Genomic DNA, 21,910 nt, shown 5'->3' on the forward strand with positions numbered 1-21,910 from the left:
TCCGATCACCACTGACCGGACGCGTCCGGTCGCATTTAACCCTCACTAGAACCTTACTGTACTCAACCGGACGCTGAACCCCCAGGGTCCAGTCAGTACTCACCGGACGCATCCAGTCGCAGATTTTCTCTTCTGGAACCTTACTGGAGTCGACCGGACACTGGCCCTCAGTGTCTGGTCACTCGACCACTCAGCGTCCGGTCGCGCCAGATGCATTCTCCTTGATCAAATGAACTGACCGAACCCTGCAGCCAGCGTCCGGTCCAACCGGAGCCAGCGTCCGGTCAGCATTTGACCCTCCATTCACTTCCAACTCTCGATCATATGTGAATGAAGTTTGCTCCATAGGATCATAGGCATATGTAGGAGCTACCTAGCGCTAGTTTTGACAAGTGTGCACCACACCTAACTCACTAGACTCATCTAGGTCAAGCTACCCGTCCATACCCCCCTTAATAGTACGACAAAAAAAACAAAGTCCTAAACTACTCTAAGTGTCTCTCCAACTCCAATCGACACTTAGAACTAGTCATCCTTAGCCTTGTCGTCCATCCTTTGAAAACCGAAACAATTTCCATCGTAGGGGCATGACCACCTTGATTGCCCAATTGATCTCCATTACCATGACCTAACTTGATTGCCTCTGTAAAACACACGTTAGTCATAGTAATCTTGTATTGTCATTAATCACCAAAACCCAATTAGGGGCCTAGATGCTTTCACTGCCATCTTCACAATCGAGTTTTCAGCCAAACCGCTGCGGGCCTCGTTCCCTTCGGTACATGGTGGCGGCCGACCACACTTTAAACACGGTTGGTGTGGTCTCACAAGACACTACAAGCCGCTCCGAGTATAAACACAGTGTGCGTAAGCACCTTATGATCAAGTAGTATGCAAACCTCACTAAACACTAGTTATATATATATAGTCCCTCACTTAACACTAGCCGTTGGAGGCTACACAAACTTTCCGTGCAGGCATTGGACATGTCCGATAGCCATTGCCGATGGTTGGAGACTCGGGCATCCGGTGTGATGTCTGGTGCGCCACCGGACACGTCCAGTGCATTTTGACCTTCTCCAACCCTCTTGCATCGTCTCTCAAAACCCAGTTTGGTGCACCCGTCCGGTGCATCACCGGACACGTCTGGTGAACGCGTGTGACTGTGCTTGGTGCACACTTTGGCGTCCGGTGTCACTACCCCAGTTTTTGACCTCACTGCCGGTTCATAACCCCCCTTCACTATCGGATTTTGAACTGGCAGTGATATGGGGTTGACATCATAGCCAGTTCTTATGAACCGACACTGATATGATTTTTAGGAATTCCAAAAAACAGGCAAAAAAATAAGGATTTTTTTTTAATTTCGGGAGAGGGACAGCCACACGGTCGGGCATCGCAAGTCACAAGTCACACGATTTTTCACGCGAAAATCACACGCTTCGCGGCCACCGGCGCTCGAACCCCTCACCTTCTGCTTCTGGTCTTCAGCCCCTAACCACTCCACCTGCAAGTTATTTGTGTTCGAATGAGATTTTCGTCCTAGCCATTTTATGTTTATCTGATTTTGAAATGCGTATTTGGGACCCTAACCAAATTCAAATGAAAAAGTTGTCAACTACAAAGTTTTATAACTTTTCGGAATCTAGAAGTTTCATTTTGGTAGTTTCACCATCCGAGGTCGTTTATAAAATTTGAATTTCAAATTTAAGAAATTCAAACATAGTTTTTCATGACAAGATGATTTCAAATCAAAAAGTTATCAACTATAAAGTTTCATAACTTTTTGATATCTACAACTTTCGTTTTTGCTGTTTGTCCATCCGAGGTCATTTAAAAAATTTAAATTTTAAATTTTTGAAAATTCAAACGTAGTTTTTTTGACAAGATGATTTCATATCAAAAATTGTCAACTACAAAGTTTCATAACTTTTTGAGATCTACAACTTTTATTTTGATAGTTTCTTCATCCGAGATCGTTTATAAATTTTAAATTTTAAATTTTAGAAATTCAAACATAGTTTTTCTCAAGATGATTTCAAATCAAAAAGTTATCAACTACATAGTGTCATAACTTTCCGAGATCTATGACTTTTATTTTTAGTCATTTGATCATTTATTCATCCGATATAGTGGTAGTAACATTTTTCATAAATATAAAATATCCCTCTTCTAGTTTATGAAACTATAAAAGAGATACGTAAATTTTGTGAACAATGTCACTACCACTTTATCGGATGAAGAAATGACCAAAATAAAAGTTGTAGATCTTGATAAGTTCTACAACTTCTATGTTCATGGTTTTTTCAGCTAAAATCATTTAGTGTTCCAAAATAACGTTTGAAGTTGGCATTTTTTGAAATTCAAAATTCAAATAGATAAAACACAATCACATGAAAAGATGGATAAAATAATAGTTATAAGAACACAATAAATTGATAGAGCATGATTTTAGAATTTTTTAAGAAAACAATCATCAAATTTGAAGTTAGTATAAGAGAGAAAGACTAGTTCCAAATTTTAGCCAGAGATTAAAAAGATAAATCAGAGTTCTTAAACAATTTTAAAATTTAATTTCAAAAAATATTTTGAACTAGTAAATGATTTTAAATGAAAAAGTTGTCAACTACAAAGTTGCATAACTATTCGATATCTACAAGTTTTGTTTTGGCGTTTCTCTATCCGACGTCGTTTGAAAAATTCAAATTTTTAATTTGAGAAATCGAACGTAGTTTTCGTTAAATAGATGATTTCAAATGATAAATATTTGGACATCTAAATGATCTCAAATTAAAAAAATTTAAACTAAAAAGTTGTAGACCTCGTCGAGTACTATAACTTTGATATAAATTTCGTCTTAATCGAACATTATATGAGAAACTTATGAAGTTTTCTTACAGCATATCCTATCGGTTCAAGCCACAAACCGACAGTGATAGTATCAGTGTCGGTTCTTGGCTAAAACTGGCAGTGATGACCCAATATCACTGCCGGTTAATAGCTAAAACCGACAGAGATATGAACTGATAGTGAAGACCCGAATATTAGTGTCGGTTGATCCTATTACTGCCGGTTTTAGCCAAAAAACGGCAGTGATGGACTATTACTGTCGGTTTCTTAAAATCCGGCAGTGATGAGGCCGGCAGTGGTGTCCAATTCTGTAGAGCCGCTCCGAGTATAAACACGGTGTGCGCAAGCACCTTATGATCAGGTGGTATGCAAAGCTCACTAAACACTAGTCATGTATATATAGCCCCTCACTTGAAACTAGCGTTGGAGGCTACACAAACTTTCCGTGCAGGCACTAGACATGTCCGATGCGTCCACATTAGCTAGCCATTAGGCACTAGCCGTTGCCGACGGTTGAAGACTCAGGCATCCGCTGTGATGTCTAGTGCGCCACTGGACACGTCCAGTGCATTTTGACCTTCTCCAACCCCCTTGCATCGTCTCTAGAAACCCAGTTTGGTGCACCCGTCCGGTGCATCACCGAACACGTCTGGTGAACGCCTATGACTATGCTTCGTGCACACTTTGGCGTCCGGTGTACCCCAATTGCCTGCACCGGACACGTCCGGTGCTGCAGTTGCAGTAGTCGTTGTTTCATGATGGCGATGGTGGCGGTGAAGATGAAAGATCAATAGCAATGGCAGCCACCTTCTCATTTTCACTATCATCATCGGATGATCCACTAGATGAATCAATGTCCGTGAGCCAATCACCGACGCTGTAGGCCTTTCCACTCTTCTTCTTCTTGTGAAAGTCCCTCTTTGAAAGGTCCTTGTTTGGTTTTGGTAATTGAGTGACAACTTAGGTGGACTAATTGTGTTTATGTGAGATACACAGGTGATTAGTCCATAGGTACATGTGTGTGAGCAACATATGCCATGAAGGTGAAAATGGCTTGGAGATGTTGCAAAGCTCACACATGTGATGATGAAGGAGCTTAAATGCACATGAGACATGACATTGAGTCATGTGATCAAGGTGGAGAAGATTAAGACAAGACTTGGCTTGATGGACCGGTTACAAGCGTGAAGGGCAAGTCGAAGGCTTTGGAGTGATGGACCGCGTGGCGGTGAAGCTTGAGCAAGACTTGGCGCCGATGGACGATGGCAATGGTGAAGAGCAAGTAAAGTCAAGATCGATGAACCAATATGATCACATGATGATATGAAGTGAATCATATCATTGTTGATCATGTTGGTGCATGTGTTGCATCAACATTGGAGGAGATGGAATGGAATGCGCAAGGCAAAGGTATAACCTAGGGCATTTTATTTCACCGGTCATAGGTGTGTAGAGAAGTTTATGACCGGGTTTAGGATAGATGGTCGTACTATCAAGAGGGGCAAACTTGTTTGCATATCGGTCATCTAGTGCCACTCGAGTGATCTAACTTTGCATCGTTGCTAGGATCGAGTGGCGTGGCAAGTTGAGTGGCTAACATCCTTTGGGAAATGATTGTGAAAAGCTAACACACATACACATGGTGGTGTACACTTGGTAGTGTTGGCACATTTATAAAGGAGAGGGAGTTGGAGTTGATGTGGATCAACTTGGTGAAGAAACTCCACTGGCGGAGTGTCTGCCCATAGAATACGGACTGTCCGACGGTGCCACCGGCGCCCTACACAGAAAAGATAGAGTCTCACTGGGTGCACCGGACGCTGGCACTGGAAGTGACCAGACGCTGGCTGGGCGTGTCTGGTCAGGCTGATGCATGATGATGCAGGAGCTGGAGTTTGACCGGACGCTGGGCTGTGTCCGATCACGGGCGATCGAACACGTTCGGTCAAGGTTGGTACCTTACTGTAAATGATCGGACGCTGAGGTCTAGCGTCCGGTCAGTTGAAGCTACTGCGTCTGGTCAGAAGATGACCGTTGACATCAGAAGAATACCATTGAACGCAGGTGACATGTGGCTGTCATCGAGTGACCGAACGCCGAGGTCCAGCGTCCGGTCAACACGACCGAAGCGTCCGGTCGGCCTGACTTTTGCCCAGTGAAGGGGTAACGGCTAGTTTAGCCCTTGGGGCTATAAATAGAAGTGGCCTTCGGCCATGGCTGGTCTTGAGCACCTAAGGGGACTTAGTGTCCATGCTTGTGAGTGCTTGGGAGCCCTCCATCACACATATACGTGATAGTGATCATTCGATTGTGTGAGTGAGTGATTCTAGTGCGATTGCATCGTGAGGTTGCATCGAGTGGCACTAGGTGATCGAGTTGCAAGCCGGTGGTGCTTGTTACTCTTGGAGGTTGCCACCTCCTAGACGGCTTGGTGGTGGTCTCCATCGAAGCCTGCAAGAAGCTTGTGCGGCGCTCCAGAGAAGAGCTTATGAGGGACATTGTGCTCGCTCCGCGGGAGCCGCGAAGAGCAACTTTAGTAAAGCGTGTCATTGAGCTACCCTCACTTTCGAGGTAGGTTATTGCAGTGCCTGACGTGTGGGCTTGGCGGGTGATGCCAATTAGCCACCGAACCACCAAGTGAGCGGTCGACACAACGGGGACTAGCATGTTGGCAAACACATGAACCTCAGGAGAAAAATCATCATGTCAACCTTGTTCTTCCCGTTGGTTTGCATCCCCGTTACACAAGCTTGCGATTACATTCATATACATTGAGCTTGTGTTGTTGCTTTTGTAATTAGTTAGCTTGTGTAGCTTGCTAGTTACCTTCTTGCTTGTGTAGCATAGAAGTAGCTCCCTTGCGTGACTAATTTGTTTTGTATAACCTTGTTAGTCACATTGCTTAGTTCGTGTAGCTAAGTAATTGCGCTCTCTAATTTGGCATTGGTTGCCTTATTATTGAGCATTGCTAGTGAGCTTAGTTGACTTTGTGCTTTTGCTTACTAGCAAGTGTAGGAGCTCCCTTGTTGCTTAAAGTACTAGTGGCATAGGTTTGTGTGACCTTGCTCCTAGAATTGGTTAGGTGAGCTTTAGGTAGCTCGGCACGTTTGTTGCTTTATTAGTATCTTTGCAAGGTGCTAGTGAACATAGATAGAGGGGTATAGTCTTGGCTAGACCGATAGTTTTAATTCCGCACTTGTTTCGGTTAGCCAACGTGATTAAGTTTTAAAAAGGACTATTCACCCCCCCTCTAGTCACCATCTCGACCCTTTCACTCTTTTGCCATCTCTCTTCTTGTATGGCTTGTTCTTCTTCTTCTCATCTTCATCTTCGTTACTTGAGTCATCTTTCTTGCCCTTGTTCTTGTTCTTGAACTTGTCTTTCTTGGGCTTGGTGCATTGATGTGCTAGATGACCAAGTTCACCACAATTGAAGCAATCCATTTTGGAGATTGGCTTTCTTCTAGAGCTTGTGAAGAACTTCTTCTTCTTGCCGTCGAACTTGATGCCACTCTTGTTTAGCTTCTTTAGCATTTTGGTGGCTTTCTTCACCATGAGAGCAAGATCCTCATCTTCATCTTCTTCATCACTTGAGCTCTCATACTCAAGTCTTGCTTTGCCCTTATCTTGGCTAGCTTTGAATGCTAAGTCCTTCTCTTTCTTCTTGGTAGAGGATGAGCCATCTTGTGGTGTGATGTGCATATACATCTCATGAGCATTGATCTTTCCCAAGATTTGTGTCGGTGTAGCAGTGGAAAGATCACCTTGGTGTAGCACGGTCACAATATGCCCATACTTGTCAATGGGGAGGACACTCAAGATCTTTCTCACAACGTCGGATGGTGACATTTGAGTAAGTCCAAGCCCATTGACTTCCTCTACAAGAACATTCAAACGTGAATACATCTCATTAGCACATTCTTTGGGAAGCATCTCAAATGAATTTAGCTTTTTGATTACAAGATGATAGCGTTCCTCACGCTCACTCTTGGTTCTCTCATGGAGTGCACAAACGTCCGACCATAGTGTATGGGCGTCTTTATGGTTCCTTACGCGGTTGAACACATCTTTACAAAGGCCTCTAAAGATGGTGTTTCGAGCCTTTGCATTCCACTTTTCATAATTAACCTCATCGCCTTGTAAGTGTGTAGCATCCCGAGGTTTGGGAAGCCTTGTGAGGCGGCTCTAAGTATACCAACGTCTAGAGCTTCTAAGTACTCCTCCATGCGGATTTTCCAATATGGAAAGTCATCTCCCTCAAAGATAGGAGGAGGTCCATCCTCGTGAGACATCTTGCTCTTAAGCGGTTAAGCTTAAAACTAGAGCACGAGGCTCCGATACCAATTGAAAGAATTAAGATGCCCAAGAGAGGGGGTGAATTGGGCTAATTCTAAATTTTTTTGCAATAATTAAATCCTACGGTTAGCCCAATTAACCCCTTGTGCCTACAAAGGTGTTTCTATTAAACTAATGCACAAAGGACTTGCAACCTATGTTTCAAACTTACTCTAGCATGGAAATTCTATGAATGTAAAAACAAGTATTGAATTGCTCAAAGTAAATGCTCAAAGTAAATAGAGAGAAAGAGGAACACGGCGATGTTTTGCCGAGGTATCAGAGAGTCACCACTCCCCATTAGTCCTCATTGGAGCACCCGTGCAAGGGTGTAGCTCCCCCTTGATCCGCGCAAGGATCAAGTGCTCTCTACGGGTTGGCGTTTCTCTATTCGACGTCGTTTGAAAAATTCAAATTTTTAATTTGAGAAATCGAACGTAGTTTTCGTTAAATAGATGATTTAAAATGAAAATATTTGGAAATCTAAATGATCTCAAATTAAAAAAATTTAAACTAAAAAGTTGTAGATCTCGTCGAGTACTACAACTTTGATATAAAGTTCGTCTTAATCGAACATTATATGAGAAACTTATGAAGTTTTCTTACAGCATATCCTATCGGTTCAAGCCACAAACCAACAGTGATAGTATCAGTGTCGGTTCTTGGCTAAAACTGACAGTGATGACCCAATATCACTGTCGGTTAATAGCTAAAACCGATAGTGATATGAACCGATAGTGAAGACCAGAATATTAGTGTCGGTTGATCCTATTACTGCCGGTTTTAGCCAAAAAAACGACAGTGATGGACTATCACTGTCGGTTTCTTAAAATCCGGTAGTGATGAGGCCGACAGTGGTGTCTAATTCTGTAGAGCCGCTCCGAGTATAAACACGGTGTGCGCAAGCACCTTATGATCAGGTGGTATGCAAAGCTCACTAAACATTAGTCATATATATATAGCCCCTCACTTGAAACTAGCGTTGGAGGCTACACAAACTTTCCGTGCAGGCACTGGACATGACCGCTGCGTCCACGTTAGCTAGCCATTAGGCACTAGCTGTTGCCGACGGTTGAAGACTCGGGCATCCGCTGTGATGTCTGGTGCGCCATTGGACACGTCCAGTGCATTTTGACCTTCTCCAACCCCCTTGCATCGTCTCTAGAAACCCAGTTTGGTGCACCCGTCCGGTGCATCACCAAACACGTCTGGTGAACGCCTGTGACTGTGCTTCGTGCACACTTTGGCGTCCGGTGTGCCCCAATTCGCGAGTCTTCGTCCATGCTTCTTCCCTCTTGTGTCTTGGACTCTTACTTGTTCTTGTAGGTCTTCTACATGTCTTCTAATGTCTTGCTAGAGGGGTTGAACATCCGTGTCACCACGTTGCCAAAGTCCAAGTCCACTTTGCGTCGTTTGAACTTTATCGAAAAGCACTAGCAAACAATATTAGTCCAAATGGTCATTTTGATCATCAAACACCAAAATCCAAACTAAATGGGCCAAAGCTCCATTCCTTACAATCTCTCATTTTGGTGACTGATGATAACACGATCAAAGAAAACAAATAATAGATACAAAAATTAAAATACGATATACTTACTAGGTTACAATGCAAAGGCAAAATCATATGATGCTAAAAAGATACTGCTTGTAACAAACTTTGAGAACATATCTTGTCCATGCTAATATCCCCATGTGTGGTATTAATCCACTTCCTCCCTTTCTTGGACCATCTCCCAAAATAGGGTTCTCCCCCGTTATTCTTTATGATCTCCCATAATGAAAACCACTCGTATCATTGAAAGAGATTTATACTGTTCACGGGTACCATATCTATATTTCCCTTTTTTCTATTTTTTGTCCCTTACCTACTGGCAGATCATTTTTTCGTTTTTTTTTTGTTTTTTGCTTATTTTTTCCCACGCAACACGCAGGGTTACCTGCTAGTTCACTAGAGATTTTTATAACCAGACCAAAGCAATACTGTGCGGAAACTCAGAACTTGCAGCAGGCTCATTTTATTCCTATCTGTAAATCATACAAGAAAGAGCATATCAAAATGACTCCAACGACACAACCCTTGTCTTCACTGAATATATATTATATATTTATCATCGAGGAGTTATATTAAAAATCAGCAAGTGAACTGGCCAAATCCGATCTTCTCCGCGCCAACGTCGTAGATCACCTCGGTGCCCCGCTGCTGCGTGTTGCCGATAATGTTGAACGGCATCGTCGAAGGTCTCGGCGCGAACGCGAAGCAGCCGGTGGCGGGCGCCGTGTCATTAGGATATATCAAGATCGCGACGGGGCTGAGGTCGAACACGGAGCCGTCGCTGAACTTGAAAGACACAGCCGGTAGGAAGATTGCATTCTGGCCCGTGAAGTCGTAGCACGTGTCGAGGGGGTCGTACGCCGGCGCCGGCTTGTACTGCGTCATGGTGAACTTGAACCGGTCGCGGAGCGAAGTGTACGCCTCCGCTGGGAGGTAGGTGAGGATGGTGCTGGAGTCGAAGAGCGTGCCGTCTTTTGTGAACACCGTCGGTGGCACCGGCAAGATGAAGCCGCCGATGTCGATGGAGACGAGCTCCACGAAGTACAAGGACGGGTGATCTTTCTTCTGTATCATCGCCGTGTACTGCACGTTGTCGTTGGAGGCCGGAGTGGTGGAGCCGATGGTGAGGTACCCAGGCGAGGTGTCGTACGACGGCAGGCAGTACGAGAAGGTGGCGCCGAACGTCGCGGCGGCTTGCGAGGACAGCGACAGCGTGCCGCGGCCGAGGCCGATGACCCCATCAACGTCGCCGAAGCCACCGACGTTTGTCTGGCCGCATCCGAACGCGAACCCGGGGAGTGCCTGCGTGGAGGTGAGCGACAGCGTCTCGTGGGACAGGACCCCAGCGGTGGACGAGCCATCGCCGTACTCGACCTTGTAGACGCAAGTGCCGTTGCTGCACTTCCCGCCGGCGGCCGCGCACTGCGGGTGGCCGCAGGGGACGGCGGAGTAGGTGGTGGACTTGGTCGGGTCGAAGACAGGGTCGTGCTGCTTGTAGCAGTGCCCGGAGCAGGGTAGGCACTGGATCCACGACACGTCGCTGCCGGTGTCGATGCTCAGCGTGTAATTCTGGTCCGGCGTGCCGAAGCCGACGGTGACCACGAACTCCAGCGTGTCGAGGGACGTCCCGGTGCTGTCCGGGATCGTCACGGCCGGCGCCTCAGCTGGCGGCGCCCCCGGAGGATAAAACGGAATTCCTCTAGGGCGAGGCGATGGAGCTGGACCGAAGGGAATCCCGGGGAAGGGGTCTGCCGATGGAGCTGGTGCGGCAGCTGATGATGACACGGAGGACCTCTGGAGGAGTGTGCTCAGCCGATTCATGTCGTGGTTGAGGACGTGGCGCTCAAATGCGCCGCAACATTTCGGTGGAGGACCTGGAAGCCCGCAGACTGCTGGGATTGTGAGCTTGTTGCCAGAAGATGTCACTGTGGGTCATTGGCATGCAGTAAACGGAGTCAGGTACACGTTAAGCATGAATATTATCGATCAGCTGTGTTTGTATATTGCAAACCTGAAACAATGGTTCTACACATTGAACTGAAACTTGGTTTAGAGGACCCGCGTATTAATATTGCTTTCTTTTTGACCAAAAAAAATCAATTTGCCAGTTTTAGTATGCATTATGGAGGTGTCTATTACCATGTACCAGTAAGCAGCTACTGCATTCGAACGATCAGTAAACTGTTCATTTGTCTGACAGTATGTGTTGAAGTGATGTTTTTAATAAGATACTCGTCCACTACTTGAAACCAGAATTGTTCCGTCGGTTTTCAATTTTCCTTGTCAGTTTCTAACCAACATAACAATGTATAATCTTCATGTCGGTTCAAGGCAACCCAATAGGGGAATCTTGGTTTCCCGTAGTGCTCGTAGATGATGAACCCCCATGTTCCATCTATTGTCTAAAAAATTGTCTAATAATGTTTCCTTATTGAGCTTGTTCAAGATTTGATAGGGACCTCCGAGTAACTCCACTTGACTGAGAAAAGTTAATCCCCTATATCAGGCTAAAGAGGATTAAGAAAACATAACTACATATAATAAAGGAGATGTACTCTTGCAAATTGTGATTCTTCTTCCTTTAGGCATGGAACCCACATATCGCTTAGTAAAAAATATCTTTCCTTTCTTCCCTGTGCTCTCGTTTCTCTTAGCTTATCTTCTCGTTGTAGATCCGTCGGCCTGTTTGCACAGGTGGACCATATGCTCTGCCATGACAACTTCTTTGGGGATGGCCCGGTTGATCCTCGCCTGCTACCCATCCGTTGTGGCTCGGCGTCCGGGGAAAAGGGAAAGGGATGAATTGTTCTCTCCTTTCGTTGAAGGATCACAAGAGGAGTTTTCTAAATTATGAAAAAAATTAGGAAAAAAGAATCGGAAAGTAGACTTGTTGGAGCTATCCTTTTCCTCTTCAATGCCCTTTTTTATTATCATTACAAGTATATAGGGACAAGGGATCTATTTTCTAAATTTGATGGATATGTTTTTTGTGTTCAAAATTCTAGATTTTCTGTTTGTGAAATAAACATCACATTCATATATTACATAAACATGTATAATTTATGATAATTTTACAAATAAAATTGAGTTTAATCTTATTTATTTGCATATTTATGACATCAGCAACCCACTGTAACATTTTAGAGTTTTTTAATAGGCCATTTTTAGTGTTTTAATATGGATTATTTCTTCTTTGAGTGATTGCACGGTAACTGTTTTCATAGCAACCTTATTAGTGGTATCTCAAGATTCTAACCAAAATTTACCATGTTTGACATGGAGAGAAAGGTCAAGGCATGGCCACTTATCATGTATTTAGCTTCTTAAATGTGGAGATATCACGTCTGGTTATTTATTCGGATAATTTGTAGCGTCCAGATATTTGCAAATAAAAGCGTCAGGTTACTTATTCCGACAATTTGTCATAAAATCTGTATTCAATATGTAATTATGTATCACAAGATTTCTTGCAGTATACATAATTCAATGTGTAAAGTCGATTTGCCCCTTAAACTTGTCGTTGAATTAACAAAAGGGAATTGCTGTTATACAAACGCCTCCTTTTTGTTTTGCAAATGATCAGGCCACGTTGCTGGCCATCGGTCAGGCTTCTCTTGTTGCTTACGTCAGCTCAGCTGACAAAGCATGAGCTCATTGCCTAAGATCTCAAGCGACTGAATTCTAGCGGATGTGTTAAAAACATTCAGAAGCCTATTAACTTTCAAAATAGGATAAATTACCCCCTAAAATAGTTCAGAGTAATTTCGATTGTTGTTTTGACACATGCGGCAAACACATCTAACGTCCTCATTTTTTTTTGTCATGCCATATTAAAAAATCATGCAGATCTCACATGCTGCAAGTAGATGCGGCAAGTGATTTCGATCATTGTTTTGTCACATGCTCCTAAATGATCTCAAATAAAAAATCAACTAGAAAGTTTTAGATGTCTTCGAGCGCTACAAGGTACAATGCGTGTCTCCAAACGAGATCGTTTGGAAAATTCATAATTTTGAATTTAAAATCTTGATAACTTAAAATAAATATTTACGCGTCTAAACGATCTCAAAAAAAGGTTCTCAACCATAAAGTTACAGATCGTATGGAGACCAATAAGTTGGTATAGACCATGCCAACGTGTGAGGTCATTTAAAAATTCAAAAAAAAAGCATTTAAAATTTTGTATTTCAAAATCTAATAGCTTACACGAATATCTAAGCCTCTAAAAATATCAACTAAAAAAGTTTTCTACAATATTGTAGATCTCATTGAGTTCTACGGTTTCATATAAAGTTTGTGTTTCATCAAACTCAATATGAAAATGTTAAGATTTTTTGATATAGAAGAAAGGGAGACCACCCAACATATGTGTCCCACCACGTGTCTAAATCAAACCACCCTCGAAACCACGTTGAAATGGCCAGGGGATTTTTTATCCGATTTTGAAAGCTGAGGTGGTAAATTGTCCGATATTTGAGTGCGAGGATGCTTTTTATATTCAGTGATAAGTTTAAGAGGGTAAATTAAACATTACTTTGCTATAAGATAGATGGCCTCACAAGGAAATCAGTATATACTAATACTAAATTGACAGTATAAAATGCTAACAATTTTTCAAAACTAAATCGACAGTCCTTCTATATTTTAGGGCAAAATCAGTAGATGGCCTCGCTCCCGTTGAAGCTCCATAACCGGGCTAGAATAGCCATTTGCGCCTCGAAATGAAATAACCACACTACATAATTTCTAGCTTGGCCTGACGGGTAGCATGTGTAGCACTAACATGCTGCAACTGTGCTGCAAGCTTTAAAGTTGTTCATACAAACAATTTTGTGCCGCAAGGCCGTTATTAGTACACGATGGTTCGACGCTCGTCCGTACCTGACTTCTTCCAGGGAGGGCAGTCGAGGTGAGCCTTGGACCTCAGCAGTTGGTCCATGCTGACGGAGAGGTATCGCCGCTTCGCCGCTGCACAAGCGCCGCAGAGAAGGCAGAGCGCGAGCACACTCACCAGCGACCGTTGCGAGGCCATTGCGTGCAGGTGCAGCAGCGATCGCTAATGCTACAGCCGGTTTCGAGGGCTCCGTGGAGCTGATGGAGGGTGGACTCGTGATCCGGTCACTAAATAGCCGCGCTATGCCTCGCAAAACGAGCACATCAGCTTTGGCTGAGGAAACTAAGATACATTTTTGTATCTACCCGTTGCCCCGATGCAAAACACCACGATGCAATCGATGTTCCTTTAATTTTCTCGACCGGCCGGGCCGGCGGATGCAAGGGTTGACGCATGATCGATGGACCGGAGCTATAAGCAAAACGTACTCTCTATGCCCAAATAAACCAATTTCGATAATCATCTTAAGTCAAATTATTTTAGGTTTTACTATGTCAGAGCACACGATCATTGTCCAAACATCAATACCGGTTGTGCTCGACAATGATTGATTAACGATGCGTAAGTCTACGATTTAGAAAATTCGAGGGAAGCTATTCACCCGGCAGTAAAGACACCTATGCTCAAAATTCTTAATGGCGGTGATTTAGGATTCAAAGTTGCATGTCAATTACAACGAAAGAGATGCGGTACGTGGCAACGCAGCAACACAAACGACAATGGAAAATCTTAGCAGTCTTCGCAGCTTCAAGGCGGATATCAGCGAATCCAAGTTGAGGCGTGCTTATATAATTCATCTATGATAAGTTATTAGATGGTCCTAATCCTTTCCTTTGTACAGAATACACATATTCTTCCATGGCTTCTCCTCTGCTTCTGGTCGTTGTCTTGTGCAGCTACAACTGCTACATCGCTCATGCAGGCGACGAGCATGGGTTTGTAGTGGTGCCACGCAGGTCTTATGAGCCACAAGCAGTATGCTGTACATCCAGAGGTACGGGACCTCAGTATTTCGTCGTCGTCACTTGTTAGGCCGTCTCCACATTTGAGACTACGTAACCATATATACGCATCACGACTTTCAGTGAACCTGGAGCGGAGCAGCTAAGAGGGGCGGTGATCTACGTAACTTATTATATTAAAACTCTAATTCTAAACTATGGTATCTAATTTCAATCAAAGCAAAACCTATGCAATGATAAACTATATAGATGTGCAACTAAGAGTTTGTTTGGTGTGTTGCTATTTCTATCACAAAAGAGTTATACAACCTATGTTCCAGTCCAATCCACTAGCCCATCAACTAAGCTAACAAGGTAAAGCACACAACCAATGTACACAAAGTAAATGCGAAAGGTAAATGGTGATAGAATGCAAACTCCTGTTTGACGACGCTAGTACTTTTAACGAGGTATCAAGAAGCACGCAAGCTTGCCCCCTAGTCCTCGTTGGAGCCCCTCTCAAGGAAGCCCTCACAAGGGCCAAGCTCCCGATCGAGTAACTCTGTGGATACCACCGGGTCTTCCCCACGTGCAAGTGAGTCTCCGGAATGCCTCACCTGTACCGCTTCCCGCCGTCTTCACAATCGAGTTTTCAGCCAAACTGCTGCGGGCCTCATTCCCTTCGGTACACGGTGGCGGCCGACCACACTTTAAACGCAGTTGGTGTGGTCTCATAAGACACTACAAGCCGCTCCGAGTATAAACACGGTGTGCGCAAGCACCTTATGATCAAGTAGCATGCAAACCTCACTCCACTAGTTATATATATATAGTCCCTCACTTAAAACTAGCCGTTGGAGGCTACACAAACTTTATGTGCAGGCACTGGACATGTCCGATAGCCATTGGGCACAAGCCATTGCCGACGGTTGGAGACTCGGGCATCCGGTGTGATGTCTGGTGCGCCACCGGACACGGCCAATGCATTTTGACCTTCTCCAACCCTCTTGCATCGTCTCTCGAAACCCAATTTGGTGCACCCGTCCGGTGCATCACCGGACACGTCTGGTGAACGCCTGTGACTGTGCTTGGTGCACACTTTGGCGTCCGGTGTCACTACCCCAGTTTTCGACCTCACTGTCCGTTCAAAATCCCCCTTCACTGTCTGATTTTGAACTGGCAGTGATGTGGGTTGACATCACAGCCAGTTCTTATGAACCGACACTGATATGATTTTTAGGAAATCCAAAAAACAGGTAAAAAATAAGGATTTTTTTTTAAATTTTGGGAGACGCCCCATTGGACAGCCACACGGTCGGGCATCGCAAGTCACAAGTCACACGATTTTTCACGCAAAAACCACACACTTTGCGGCCACCGACGCTCGAACCCCTCACCTCCTACTTCTGGTCTTCAGCCCCTAATCACTCCACCTGCAAGTTGTCTGTGTTCGAATGAGATTTTCGTCCTAGCCATTTTATATTTATCTGATTTTGAAATGCGTATTTGGGACCCTAATCAAATTTAAATGAAAAAGTTGTCAACTACAAAGTTTTATAACTTTTTGGGATCTAGAAGTTTCATTTTGGTAGTTTCTCCATCCAAGGTCGTTTACAAAATTTGAATTTCAAATTTAAGAAATTCAAACGTAGCTTTCTATGACAAGATGATTTCAAATCAAAAAGTTATCAACTACAAAGTTTCATAACTTTTTGATATCCACAACTTTTGTTTTTGCTGTTTCTCCATCCAAGGTCATTTAAAAAATTTAAATTTTAAATTTTTAAAAATTCAAACGTAGTTTTTCTTGACAAGATGATTTCAAATCAAAAAGTTGTCAACTACAAGGTTTCATAACTTCTTGAGATGTACAACTTTTATTTTGATAGTTTCTCCATCCGAGATCGTTTATAAAATTTAAATTTTAAATTTTAGAAATTCAAACATAGTTTTCCTCGAGATGATTTCAAATCAAAAAGTTGTCAACTACATAGTTTCATAACTTTCCGAGATCTATGATTTTTATTTTTGGTCATTTGATCATTTATCCATCTGACATAGTGGTAGTAACATTATTCATAAATGTAAAATATCCCTCTTATAGTTTATGAAACTATAAGAGAGATACATAAATTTTGTGAACAATGTCACTACCACTTTATCGGATGAAGAAATGACAAAAATAAAAGTTATAGATCTTGATAAGTTCTACAACTTCTATGCTTATGGTTTTTTCAGCTAAAACCATTTAGTGTTCCAAAATAACATTTGAAGTTGGCATTTTTTGAAATTCAAAATTCAAATAGATAAAATACAATCACATAAAAAGATGGATAAAATAATAGTTTTAAGAACATAATAAATTGATAAAGCATGATTTTAGAATTTTTTAGAAAAAAAATCATCAAATTTGAAGTTAGTATGAGGAAGAAAGACTAGTTACAAGTTTTAGCCAGAGATTAAAAAGACAAATCGGAGTTTTTCAATAATTTTAAAATTTAATTTCAAACAGCATTTTGAACTAGTAAATGATTTCAAATGAAAAAGTTGTCAACCACAAAGTTGCATAACTTTTCGATATCTACAACTTTTGTTTTGGGCATTTCTCCATCCGAGGTCGTTTGAAAATTTCAAATTTTTAATTTGAGAAATCCAACGTAATTTTCGTGAGATAGATGTTTTCAAATAAAAATATTTGGACATTCAAATGATCTCAAATTAAGAACTTTTAAACTATAAAGTTGTAGATCTCGTCGAGTTCTATAACTTTGATATAAAGTTCGTCTTGACCGAACATCATATGAGAAACTTATGAAGTTTTCTTGCAGCATATCACTGTCGGTTCAAGCCACGAACCGACAGTGATAGTATCAGTGTCGGTCCTTGGCTGAAACCGGCACTGATGACCCAATATCACTGTCGGTTTCTGGCTAAAACCGATAGTGATATGAACCGACAGTGAAGACCCGAATATCAGTGTCGGTTGATCCTATTACTGTCGGTTTTAGCAAAAAACCGACAGTGATGGACTATCACTGTCGATTTCTTAAAGTTTGTTACAAGCAGTATCTTTTTAGCATCATATGATTTTGCCTTTGCATTGTAACCTAGTAAGTATATCGCATTTTAATTTTTGTATCTATTATTTGCTTTCTTTAGTCGTGTTATCATCGGTCACCAAAATGAGAGATTGTAAGGAATGGAGCTTTGGCCCATTTAGTTTGGATTTTGGTGTTTGATGATCAAAATGACTATTTGGACTAATATTGTTTGCTAGTGCTTTTCGATAAAGTTCAAACGATGCAAAGTGGACTTGGACTTTGGCAACGTGGTGACACGGATGTTCAACACCTCAAGCAAGACATTAGAAGACATGTAGAAGACCTACAAGAACAAGTAAGAGTCCAAGACACAAGAGGGAAGAAGCCTGGACGAAGACTTGCGAAGAAACAACGGCTACTGCAACTGCAGCACCAGACGTGTCCGGTGTAGGCAATTGGGGCACACCAGACGCCAAAGTGTGCACGAAGCACAGTCACAGGCGTTCACTAGACGTGTTCGGTGATGCACTGGACGGGTGCACCAAATTGGGTTTCTAGAGACGATGCAAGAGGGTTGGAGAAGGTCAAAACGCACTGGACGTGTCCAGTGGCGCACCAGACATCACAGCAGATGCCCGAGTCTCGAACCGTCGGCAACGGCTAGTGCCCAATGGCTAGCTAACGTGGACGCATCGGACATGTTCAGTGACTGCACGGAAAGTTTTTGTAGCCTCCAACGGCTAGTTTCAAGTGAGGGGCTATATATACATAACTAGTGTTTATTGAGATTTGCATACCACTTGATCATATGGTGCTTGCGCACACCGTGTTTGTACTCAGAGCGGCTCTACACCGTATTTTGCAAATGATCAGGCCACGTTGCTGGCCATCGGTCAGGCTTCTCTTGTTGCTTACGTCAGCTCAGCTGACAAAGCATGAACTCATTGCCTAAGATCTCAAGCGACTGAATTCTAGCGGATGTGTTAAAAACATTCAGAAGCCTATTAACTTGCAAAATAGGATAAATTACCCCCTAAAATAGTTCAGAGTGATTTCGATTGTTGTTTTGACACATGCGGCAAACACATCTCACGTCCTCATTTTTTTTTCATGCCATATTAAAAAATCATGCAGATCTCACATGCTGCAAGTATACTACTGGAGATGCGCTGAAAGGTCCTTGTTTGGTTTTGGTAATTGAGTGACAACTTAGGTGGACTAATTGTGTTTATGTGAGATACATAGGTGATTAGTCCACAGGTACATGTGTATGAGCAACATATGCCATGGAGGTGAAAATGGCTTGGAGAAGTTGCAAAACTCACACATGTGATGATGAAGGAGCTTATTGCACATGAGACATGACATTGAGTCATGTGATCAAGGTGGAGAAGATCAAGACAAGACTTGGCTTGATGGACCGGTTACAAGCGTGAAGGGCAAGTCGAAGGCTTTGGAGTGATGGACCGCGTGGCGGTGAAGCTTGAGCAAGACTTGGCGCCGATGGACGATGGCAACGGTGAAGAGCAAGTGAAGTCAAGATCGATGAACCAATATGATCACGTGATGATATGAAGTGGATCATATCATTGTTGATCGTGTTGGTGCATGTGTTGCATCGACATTGGAGGAGATGGAATGGAATGCGCAAGGCAAAGGTATAACCTAGAGCATTTCATTTCACCGGTCATAGGTGTGTAAAGAAGTTTATGACCGGGTTTAGGATAGATGGCCGTACTATCAAGAGGGGCAAACTTGTTTGCATATCGGTCATCTAGTGCCACTCGAGTGATCTAACTTTGCATCGTCGCTAGGATCGAGTGGCGTGGCAAGTTGAGTGGCTAACATCCTTTGAGAAATGATTGTGAAAAGCTAACACACATACACATGGTGGTGTACACTTAGTGGTGTTAGCACATTTACAAAGGTGGTGGTGTTTGCAGGGTTGAGATGGGTTCGGCGCTTTCGGGAAAATGGAATGCCTATTTTCTATTGCGCCGGATGCAAGTTCTTGTGGTTGGCATATTGGAGCAAGGGTGAAGAAGTTAGAAGCGAAAACGAGTTGGTCGCGAAGACGCTGGCTTTGGTCAATTGACCGGACACTGGGTCTGAAAGCACCGGACGCTGGGAGCATGCGTCCGGTCGAGCTGGTCGGTCGGCACAGTACCGAGGGTATTGCACCGGACGCTGTCTGTGTCCGGTCAAGGTGGACCGGACGCGTCCAGTCGAAGAAATACACCTCGGAGAGCTTACTGGAAACGACCGGACGCTGGGGGTTCAGCGTCCGGTCAGTTGAAGCTGCTGCGTCCGGTCAGGTCAAGTGACTGTTGGAATCGGGATACGTGGTCGTCTGCGAGCGACCGGACGCTGAGGTCCAGCATCCGGTCAACACGACCGGAGCGTCCGGTCGGCCCGATTTTTGCCCAGTGAAGGGGTAACGGCTAGTTTAGCCCTTGGGGCTATAAATAGAAGTGGCCTTCGGCCATGGCTGGTGGGAGCACCTTGGGGGACTTTGTGTCCATGCTTGAGAGTGCTTAGGAGCCCTCCATCTCACACATACTTGATAGCGATCATCCGATTGTGTGAGTGAGCGATACTAGTGCGATTGCATCGTGAGGTTGCATCGAGTGGCACTAGGTGATCGAGTTGCAAGCCGGTGGTGCTTGTTACTCTTGGAGGTTGCCACCTCCTAGATGGCCTGGTGGTGGTATCCGTCGAAGCCCGCAAGAAGCTTGTGCGGCGCTCCGGAGAAGTGCTTGTGAGGGGTATTGTGCTCGCCCCGCAGGAGCCGTGAAGAGCAACTCTAGTAAAGCGTGTCATTGAGCTACCCTCACTCAAGGGGTAGGTTCTTGCGGCGCCCGACGTGCGGGCTTAGCGGGTGATGCTAATTAGCCGCTGAACCACCAAGTGAGCGGTCGACACAACGGGGACTAGCGTGTTGGCAAACACGTGAACCTCGGGAGAAAAATCATCGTGTGAACCTTGTTCTTCCCGTTGGTTTGCATCCCTATTACACAAGCTTGCAATTACTTTTATACATATTAAGCTTGTGTAGTTGCTCTTGTAATTAGATAGCTTGTGTAGCTTGCTAATTACCTTCTTGCTTGTGTAGCATAGAAGTAGCTCCCTTGCGTGGCTAATTTGGTCTTAATAACCTTGTTAGTCACATTGCTTAGTTTGTGTAGCTAAGTATTTGCACTCTCTAATTAGGCATTGGTTGCCTTGTTATTGAGCATTGCTAGTGAGCTTTGTTAGCTTTGTGCTTTTGCTTACTAGCATGTGTAGGAGCTCTCTTGTTGCTTAAAATACTAGTGGCATAGGTTTGTGTAACCTTGCTCCTAGAATTGTTTAGGAGAGCTCTAACTAGCCCGGCACCTTTGTTGCATAATTGTTATATTTGCAAGGTGCTAGTGAACATATATAGTGTGGTATAGTCTTGGCTAGACCGATAGTTTTAATTCCGCATTTGTATCGGTTAGCCGACGTGATTAAGTTTTAGAAAAGACTATTCACCCCCCCTCTAGTCGCCATCTCGACCCTTCACGCGCTCTTTGCCGAGTGCCTGGGCCCTATTGCACTCGGCAAAGGCTTTGCCGAGTGCCACACTCGGCAAAGAGCAAATGACAAAGCCGCATCCGGCGAAGGGTTCTTTGCCGAGTGCCGTTTGTCGGGCACTCGGCAAAGGCTTTGTCGAGTGCTAGGACGGCACTCGACAAAGAAAATTGGCCGTCAGCCGTTGACGGTGTCTTTGCCGAGTGCCGGGTCAGGAAGGCACTCGGCAAAGCTTTTTCCTTTTTTTTTTGAAAAATCCTTTGCCGAGTGTCTTCCTAACCCGGCACTCGGCAAAGAATTTTTTTTTTTGAAAAATCCTTTGCCGAGTGCCTTCCTGACCTGGCACTCGGCAAAGAAAAAAATATTTTTTTAAAAAAAATCCTTTGCCGAGTGCCTAGCTGAGACGGCACTCGGCGAAGAAAAAATATTTTTTTTTGGAAAATTCTTTGCCGAGTGCCAGAGTCCTGGCACTCGGCAAAGCTGGGAAACACATGGTAGTGTACACAGCTTTGCCGAGTGCCTGGGTACTGGCACTCGGCAAAGAGACCTGGTAGCGCATTTTTTGGCAGGCGCTCGGCAAAGTGACCAAAAATTTTTGTTTTTTTTTTTGTTTTTTGCTATCGATCACTGCAAACACAACATATAGCATATATATCACATTCATCACATATATACCACATCCAGCACCTTATATGTCACAATCCATCACACATACCACATGAATCACATCCGTTCACCACATG

The 21,910-nt window shown here is 43.7% G+C and overlaps 1 protein-coding gene across 1 annotated transcript; it reads right to left on the reverse strand.

Moving 5' to 3' along the window:
• Positions 1-9,274: 9,274 nt before the first annotated feature.
• LOC136519559 (aspartyl protease family protein At5g10770-like) lies at positions 9,275-10,578 on the reverse strand. The gene has a single exon (XM_066512946.1). The coding sequence runs from the start codon at positions 10,558-10,560 to the stop codon at positions 9,319-9,321; it is 1,242 nt and encodes a 413-aa protein (XP_066369043.1). The 5' UTR covers positions 10,561-10,578; the 3' UTR covers positions 9,275-9,318.
• Positions 10,579-21,910: the final 11,332 nt, after the last annotated feature.

This window comes from Miscanthus floridulus, chromosome 18, assembly GCF_019320115.1.
Source record: "Miscanthus floridulus cultivar M001 chromosome 18, ASM1932011v1, whole genome shotgun sequence".
NCBI lineage: Eukaryota > Viridiplantae > Streptophyta > Magnoliopsida > Poales > Poaceae > Miscanthus > Miscanthus floridulus.

Bases quoted from the DNA above. Each gene is read 5' to 3' on its own strand.
- LOC136519559 (XM_066512946.1), bottom strand. From the start codon at position 10,560: ATGAATCGGCTGAGCACACTCCTCCAGAGGTCCTCCGTGTCATCATCA.